Genomic DNA, 9,369 nt, shown 5'->3' with positions numbered 1-9,369 from the left:
CCTTAGATAGTGTAGTTTGTTTGCTTCTAGGTATTTGTTCAGGGTTGATTGGAAAAAGCAATGAAGCAATTTCTCTCTCCCCATGAAACCTTTGAGGCAGAATCAAATCTTTAACAGAAGTATAAAGGGCTGGTTACATCTAAGAGTCTAAGTTTCTGCCCATTTTCTCTATTACCATTAGTTTACACACAAGGGTAAAAGTGGAAAGGAAAAGTTGGGAGGTGAAAAACAAATCTGCAGTATTAAGACAAAGTCTAAACCAGCATATGGATTAATAAGGATAGTGACCAACCAGCTACAGATTAAATCACTTTCATGCTTGTATAACCACCCAAGTTGACAAAAGAATATTAGAAAGCCAATAACTATTTTTTTGTACATAAATATTGCCAGGTTCTAAGTTCAGCTATTGCTATTCAATGAGGATACATTGAACTCTATTACCCACTTTGAGAACAGTTGCAAATATTGAAACAAGCTTACTTGGCCTTAAACTACCTTGATTGTGATGAAGCCAATTTTATTTAGGTATACAGCAGGAGATAGGTGAGGAAGACAGTTTGGGATTAGAATGAGTGTGGAGGTGCCTGGGTGGCTCAGGTGGTTGGGTGTCTGCCTTTGGCTCAGGTCATGATCCCAGGGTCCTGGGATCGAGCCCTGCATTGGGCTCCCTGCTTAGTGGGGAGCCTGTTTCTCCCACTCCCTCTGCTGCTCCCCCTACTTCTGCTCTCTTGCTCTATCAAATAAATAAAATCTTAAAAAAAAAAATTTGAGTGTGAAAGACAGCTGTGCTGACTTCCTATTACCAACAAAAGAGTAGCAACTTACTACATTAAGCCCTATTCCTACTCTTACCCTATGGCTATATGGATAGCTTTGTTTCTTTTCTTTTTTTTTTTTTTAATTTTTTATTTATTTATGATAGTCACACAGAGAGAGAGAGAGAGGCAGAGACATAGGCAGAGGGAGAAGCAGGCTCCATGCACCGGGAGCCCGGGGTGGGATTCGATCCTGGGTCTCCAGGATCGCGCCCTGGGCCAAAGGCAGGCGCCAAACCGCTGCGCCACCCAGGGATCCCGCTTTGTCTCTTAATAAGATTTAATAAAACAGGAGGTCCATGATATACAACTGGGTTTTGGTTTTTAATGAACAAGAAAGCAGCTCACATGAATTTAAAAGGGGGGGAAATGTAAGAGGAAAGCTATGCTATCCACCAACAACACTGATGAACTGGAAGTGTTTCTCTACTTCTATTTCTTCACCTCAAAACGAAAACAGGGATTCAAAAACCCATCTATTCTGTGAATTCAGATCACACCCTCTGAAAGACTGTTTTATCAGCATTAAGGGCCACAACCATGTTTTATAAAAAAAAAAAGTAGCCGGTTTCAGAACTTCTATAGAGAAATGATCCAACTTCAAATAATGGCTTATACAAAACACTGATCTTACACTAGATATATTTAACATTAGTTAAAACAGATTTATGTACCTACATTATGTAGTACATACACACCCAATAACCAAATGTAGTTGACAAGTGTGGCTGAACAAACTGTCAATTGTTAGCACAAGAAAGTCTTCCTAATGTATCTATGTGAAGCTAACTTTCACATATAATTCTTCACATGAGCTTTTTTTTTAATGCAACCAATTCAACTATTGGACAGAACTTGGAAATTACAAGTGTGTAACATCTAATATATAATATTAGTACTAAAACTTGTTATATATTTAAGTAGCTTAAATTTCTCAGAAAGTTTTACAACTGTCAGTCCTCACACATATAAGCAGTTTATTAAATAAGAGAACCTGAACATATCTGGTATGTTAATGCAAAAAATTATTGAAACCATTTGTGCACCTGATAGTTATTTCTTCCTATCTTAGAATAAAAAAAAATCACTTCTATTTTATGTTCATTCAAATTTGCATTTAATTTCTATTTACATTCATTCAATCCGAAATCAAAATACTTAATACAGTAAACTAAATACAAGATGAAAAGCAGAAAAGTGTGTTACCCTCATAGCACTCCTAATAAGGCAGCTGAAGAATTTATTTACTCTGATAGATGCAAAGCCAACTTGGGATAGGAAAAAAATAATAGTTTAAAGAACAAACACAGATGAACCTATCCTTCAGATATTACTTCAGATAATCCACTGAGATAATACTTGTGCTGTAATGATAAATTAAGAATCACACAAGAAAAGTTTTTTCTCAATCAGCAACAGACGACAGGTCATGGTGTGACAAGTATTTTTATGATTTTGTCCAGCTTGCTAGTTTCTACTCCTATGAAAAAGGGTAGATGTTTGGACACTGGTGCTTTTATTTGAGAAATTAACCATTTTCAAAGCCTCAAAATCCATTCTTCATAAATTCAACATTTCTCATGGGAATAATCTTAAAATCTAACCCTTGTAAGAACCATATGACTAACCAAAATAGGTCCTATATTAAACACAAAATCCAAGGCTCAGTATATTAATAACTATTGAAGATGCATCTTGTTTATAATCTTTTATTAAAGAATGTTGAATTTATGGAGTATCATACATGCATTCTTAACCCCCACCCCCCAATTATCTTCTATCTCAAAAAATAGTATGGAAAAATTCTTCTTGAAGGATTCAAATTAGGTGAGACCATAAAGGGGAAAAAGAACATAATTTTCCTAAAAATCTGATTCAAGTTCAATAATTCTTTACATTGTTAATCACAGCTGGTTTATAAATCCCAGTTTATTCGTAATGCTACAAACCTTATAAAATCAAAATTAGTAAACTTCAGTTCTCAGTGATTATATTTTAATTAAAAAACAACATGTATAAAGTAAAAAAATATCTTGTAATAGCTGATTTTAAAGAAAATAAGTGATGAAAGAAAAGCACTTAATCTCTTTTATACACTTACCTGGAATAATCCTAAAGAACCCTCTTAAAAACTTAAGACTAGTAATATTGACATCATATATTTTAAACTATGCTTGGATTTTTACAAATAAATATAAGGTAAGCCATATTGCATAGGTGTGTGCTTTCTGTCTGTGACACTAAAGTGGCACTTGACATGTTTTCACAGTCATAGTAGGGATATCCATTTATGAAACAATTTCTCAGTAAACTTGCCACAGCAATGGAAATTAATTTCACTTAAGTTTGAAAGACTATTTGTATGGGTGGTAGGTATGTAATTAATGCTTTTTATGCAGAAAAGTTGCAGTGTATGCCACTACTGCTGGCAGTACTAATTATGAAAATAGTTTATGGGGTAATCAGAGCCAGCCAATCACAGTGCAAATATTACTAGCAAATAGGACTGAGGAGGACTGTTTTGGTGTAAAAATTTCTCTGGAATTTGGTTAGGCAGTCAACACTACAGTTAGTAAAAACACATTTGAAAACAAGTATCAGAGTAGCACAAGCCATTTACAGTCTGAAATAAAGCCTGTACCTATCACCATAGCTTTTGGGTTCTGTTTTTTTCAGACATAAAATTTCTGCCCTTATCATTATTGTAGCTTCTAAATTACCAGCTACAGTTGTAAAGTTCTCAGTAGGCTGCTGCAATAAGGAAGGAAGGGGTCTAGAGGAAGTGATTAAAAAAAAAAAAAACAAAATAACTTTCTGTCCAAAGATGAACTGTTACCAATTCTTTCATTTATTGCCACAATTGAAAAGGTATATTTCCAATCATTCTTCGTGGTTCTATTTTGCCTAATGTCATAGGATTTCATCTCATCTCACTTGAATTGCCATTTAAATAAGCAAAGCTCTGCTCTTTTCTGACTGAATTCAACATGCATAAAGAATCTTATGGCTTGGATCCTATGGCTCAAAAAGGTTTGAAAAACATAGCAAGCAGCATCTATTTAAAAAAACTGTAGGGCTGCAAAATATTACAAATTGACTTTATAATAGCTCAGACTGAAAACATTATAAAAACCAAAAAAAGGTGGTAAGACTCATCTGCAACTGCATGATATCTATTATACCAGTATGCACTGAAATGTATTTTTATAAAGCTCTGCAGATATTAAACCCTTTCACCAGCTAAAGTCATGGAAATGCTCTCTTTAAGGCAGGAAGTATTTAAGAAAGGTAAAGTTACCTTTATTTTTATTCTTTGTACCTGTATATATCACTTATGTTGATTTTGTTACAATTTCAAAAACATAGTGTCTTGTTAACACGTTTCCTAAATTAAGCCACTAAGTTTTCTTATTCACTGTGGAAGACATTCATCAAAAGGCCATCACATATTTTTACAATCAAAAAATGTAGCCCCAGGATAGGAGAAAGAAGAATACTTTTTTTCCTTTTAAAACTGTTGAGGAAAAAAAAATGTAAGGAAGGTAGACAGCAAAAACAGTTAAAGTAAAACTTAAAATCTTACCAATTTGCTGTAAAGAGATTAGACATAGAGAGTGGAACATGACAACACCCTCTTCCCCTGGATCTCCCTCTCTTCCTCACTTTACTGCCCTCAGTATGCATTTTATCCTGACTCTTTTCCATCCTTCTTCAGCCATAGGCTGAAAACATTTGGCGTCTTGAACCAAATACTGGTATAAGAACAGGTGGCGGTATTTTTCCAGTGCAATGCAGGCCCAGGATAAGGGTGAAATGTAGGACATACAACTTATGCCCATTCCAAAGCTTCCAGTTAAGCTTAGCACATAGCAGTACTGCGAGTAGAAATGATTAAATAGATTTTTTTTTCTAGTATTACAGACAGGTATTGCAGCTGGGTTACTGAAAATAAACCCCAAGTCCACCCCAATCCCTCAAACGAGCAGCCACAGCTGTGGTTAACAATGATTCATTTGCATTTTTATTATTTCACCAAGAGAAGAAACAGAAGTTGTCTGGCTTTCTTCACACCAACCAATAATTTTGCATTTTAAAGTTGGGATGTTTTCCATAATGAGCTGAATCAAAAATCTATTTGAAAAATATATATTTATATAAAAAAAAGATTCAGGTTGTTTGCACGTAAAACATCAATCGTTAAGTTTCTTTTGTCTTTGATTCCATGTTGCTGGAAAAAGTTTGAACAAGCTTGCATGCTAATTTGTCCTTAGTTGCAAGTATTACAGGCAATTTCATACTTTGCCTAATGAAAGGATTACCCTTCTTCGATACAATCAGAACTCAACAGTGATTCAGAAGCAACATCCTACCCTTAATACTGTCAGTTCGAGCCATCAACATGAAAATCCTTGATAAGGTTGAGAAGATGTCGCTAGGAATCAATTAATTGATGTGCCTAAGAGTTCCACAATACTATTTTGCTTTAGTTTTTTTTTTTTGCACCATTGATTGATTTTTTAAAAATCCATGTTTATTTTTCCTCTATCCAAAGTGTTCAATGTAATGACACTGACTCTTCGAGACTGTCATTTTGAGTCTTCTTGTTTCACCTTACAGGATGCTCACACATCCCTTCCCCACCTTTTTTTTTTTCTTTGCCTTAAATTCATTAAAATCATTGCTCTGTCATAGATTCATACGTAGGTGCTCTGGTCGTTTGGAGATCATGGGAAAAGCTTGTTTTTTGTATGGCCCGGAGTTCGGCTGTCGTATTGGAAGTGGTGCTGAAGCTTCCCCACTCATTGTCACATCCATCTGCTCTACTCCACTTGTTTCCATTGGATATTCCACAGGTGTCTGAGGATTTGCTGTGCTGGCTGAAGCACCTCTTCCCCAGAAATCCCCAGGAGAAAATTTGACCGGGCTTTAAGACAAGGAAGAGCTATCATTCATTTATCTCAAGGATTATCTCACAAGAAATATTTCCCTTATTTTTAAAAGGAGTGGGGTAATGTGACATTTATTTTTATTTAATTTTATTTTTGTGTGAATTTAGTACAAAGGCCATTGCTCCCCTAGACTAACTGCTAGAGTTTCCTAATCGGTCTGTTTACCTCTATTACTGCCTGTGTAAAACCCTCAATGATATATATATTTTTTAAATCATTTTACTCCCCACTTAAAAGAGCTTTCCATTACATTTAAGATGAAATACTTCTCCAAACCTTTCTCTTCCTCACTCACATGTCAGGAACATTGACCACCCTTTCATTTCCAAGACCAAGTTTTTTCCTCCCTTAGGGCTTTTACATGGGCTGTTGCTCTACCTGTAACACCCTTAATACTTCTGATTTTTGTGTAGGTGGCCTTTTCTCTTCGTTCTTAGAATTTACTTCATCAGGGAGGCCTGGTTCTCCGATCACGAACAGAAGCCCCCCTGTTGTTATTTGCTACCACCACACTCTTTATATTTTTCTTCATATAGTAGATTGATACTACTTGTGATTACATATTTCTTATATTTCCTTCTTCAGTTGTTTTGACTCTCTTCTCACTAACTGTAAGCTTCATCAGAACAAGGGCAATTCCTATGCTAATCATGTACCCCCATTATGCAACACAGTCCCTGGTACACAATATAAATGTTGAATGAATGGGTAAGGAAGACATTTGCCAGTGCAGCAATTTTCACAGGAGGGAAAGTATATATAGCATACAAATAGATGGAGATGCTGTGCTTATGTCAACCAAAGAGAATATGACAGATCTTTTATTTATGTAACCTGGCATAAATTTCTTAAGCATACTCTTCTAGGTTAAAAAAAAAAAAAAAAAAAAAGAATAACAAAGTCTGAATACCTGACAGGTGTTCGTGGGCTGCCAATAAATCTTCGAGGTGATCGGATTTTTGGTTCAAAGGAAAATTTTTCTTTCACACTTTCAAGTACAGATGGAGCCACATATGTAAAACCCTGAAAGATAGTAATTGTAGACTACAGAATGGCACTGTGTCATATACATCAAGAAAATGTGGTTTCAGTCTGACACACCAAAACAACAATGCACACCTAAATCACCACTCTTATACTCCCATCTCCTCAATCTCAATTTCATACCAGTTAGATTCTTTCCAACCATTTCTTGAGGCACAGACCTCAAGAAGACAGAATTCTACTGAGCCCCATATGCCAGCAAACAATATTCCACACTGTGTTGAAAGGAGTTGAACAAAACAGGAAAATTTAGGCTCTATGTTAAGATATTAAATACCAAGAGGAATGCAAAGAAAATTCTAGTGTTTCTAGCTACATGAACACAAGCAACTAAGATTATCACATCCTAGTTTCTCATCACACCCTAGTAAAAAGAGAATTCTCCAACTTAGCATGTGTGATCTCTCTGGTTTTATACCAATGATTGGATAGATTTGGTATTTTCTTGAATGTATGAGGGAAAACCCTCAGCATTGTGAAAACCCTCAATTGTAATAGGCAATCAGGCAGTTTTGTTAGCTTTAGTTCTTTCTTAGGCCTTGCTATCCAGCTACCAGGTGTCATTTCTCTTGCTGTCAATGTTTTTAAAGATTTTTTTTTTTTAATTCATGAGAGACACACAGAGGCAGAGAGGGAAGCAGGCTACCTGCGGGAAGTTTGATGCAGAACTCGATCCCAGGACCCTGGGATCACACCCTGAGCCGATGGCAAATGCTCAACCACTGAGCCACCCAACTGTCCCTCTTGCTGTCAATGTTTATCCCTTTAACAATCAGTCCTCCACCTAACTTCCCTTCAATTTACTATTATAGTCACCTATGAATAGCCATTATGAGTTATAGCCAAAGCCTCCGGGTGAAGTCCTAAAGAGTGAGGTGCAAATCTGCCATGCATATTCTTTGTGACAGGTATATGTGGACTTTAGAAGCCATTTCCCCACAGTCTAGTGGGCTAAAGCCATAACTACCAAGAGGACCAGGCTGTGCCTTCTTCAGCTTTGAATTTCCTTTAATTCTGTGATAGGAATTTAAATAATTATTGAACTGAAGTTGCTCTGATCACAATCTGCATGTAAGTGGGATGTTACTATTTTTTATTAATTTTTAGGGATCCACTTTACATAAAGAATTCTGTCTATAACCTAACAAATGAATATTCTTGTGTTTATTATTTGGCCAGTTTAAGTAATTATGAAAAGTTTAACTGGCAATGAAGGCTTAGTTATATAACTTTTGCCACCATGACTCTAGATTTCCTTAGAGCAAGGTAAGATATATCTAGACTTTTTTATGGGGGCAAAATTGTCAAACTAGTTGAAACTTTGCAATGCCCAACTGAGGAAAAGACCTCTATGTTATTTTTTTTTAAGATTTTATTTATTTATTCATGAGAGACACAGAGAGAGAGAGAGAGGCAGAGATACAGGCAGAGGGAGAAGCAGGCTCCATGCAAGGAGCCCGATGTGGGACTCGATCCTGGGTCTACAGGATCACACCCAGGGCTGCAGGCCGTGCTAAACCGCTGTGCCACCGGGGCTGCCTGACCTCTATGTTAAATCAAAGCTATAAACTCCACATCAGTAGAAAACAAAATTCTGTATCACAAGAGAAAATAAAGAAAGCTATGCAAGAATTAAAATGAATCATGAATACTTCACTAACAGAACATGAGAGATTTTGCTAAGGAGTATACAATGATTTTGCTTCATGTAGACATAAACTTAACATTCATTCATATTTCATCCCTTATGTAAATTGAAAATATTGTAAAATTATATTTTGCATATGTACTCTACTCATATCACTATATAATCATACATTTATAAAATTATTATTCAAAATTTCCTCAAAACTATACTGTACTATGGTGATTTAAGACTAATTTTACACAATTTCTCCATTCCATGCTAACTTTAGAACTTACCCTCTGCCCCAAAAGACTACAACACTATTATGTATTATAATGTGAATAGTATAAAAAAAATTGAGAATTAGTGACAAATCTAGTGAACTCAGAAATAAGAGGGGAAAAAAACCCAACTTCCAAATTATTATTTTCTCCATATTCCATTCTCCCTAGAGGTAGTCTAAAAAGAAATGACAAAGGATAATGCCAAGTAACAAAGGAAAAAAATGAGGTTTTTGTTATCAAAGTCTACAATCTCTAAAAAAAAAGATTTAAAAAAATCTAAAAGCTTTGATTTTTTTCTTTTTTTAAGATTTTATTTATTTATTTGACAAAGAGAGGGAAAGCAGGGGGAGTGGCAGGCAGAGGGAAAGGGAGAAGCAGACCCATGGAGCAGGGACCCTAATGTGGGGCTCGAACCCAAGACCCTGGGATCATGACCTGAGTTGAAGGCAGATGACCAACCAATTGAGTCACCCAGGTGCCTCAGCTTTGCTTTTCTATTTGAGGAGACAAGGTACAAATCAATACAGATACTTCCACAATGAAAATAAATCTACTACTGTTTCCTATGAACCAGTCAATATATTTTGATGTCAAATATTCACAATCAACAGGTTAAAAATCCCCTACAAAGTTATACTACATGTACC

General features: G+C 35.7%; 1 protein-coding gene across 41 annotated transcripts in view; it reads right to left on the bottom strand.

Annotated features, from left to right (window-relative positions):
- Positions 1-9,369, bottom strand: part of RPS6KB1 (ribosomal protein S6 kinase B1) — a 202,166-nt gene that overhangs the window by 159,363 nt on the left and 33,434 nt on the right. For 37 of the 41 annotated variants that reach the window (XR_007412981.1, XR_007412986.1, XR_007412988.1 and 34 more), the window contains exon 14: positions 6,678-6,790. Coding sequence is in view for 4 of the 41 variants with exons in the window: in XM_025440653.3 (XP_025296438.1) it covers positions 5,505-5,742; positions 6,678-6,790 (351 nt within the window). In the remaining 37 variants the exon portion in view is untranslated. Of the gene's footprint in view, positions 1-4,816; positions 5,761-6,677; positions 6,791-9,050; positions 9,217-9,369 lie in introns of those variants that run through there. The other 4 variants (XM_025440653.3, XM_049114160.1, XM_025440655.3 and 1 more) reach the window with 3 other exon arrangements.

Source organism: Canis lupus, chromosome 9 (genome assembly GCF_003254725.2).
Source record: "Canis lupus dingo isolate Sandy chromosome 9, ASM325472v2, whole genome shotgun sequence".
In the NCBI taxonomy this organism is placed as follows: Eukaryota; Metazoa; Chordata; class Mammalia; order Carnivora; family Canidae; genus Canis; species Canis lupus.
The sequence above is the reverse complement of the archived record's forward strand: the minus strand, read 5'-3'. Positions and strand labels throughout refer to the sequence as shown.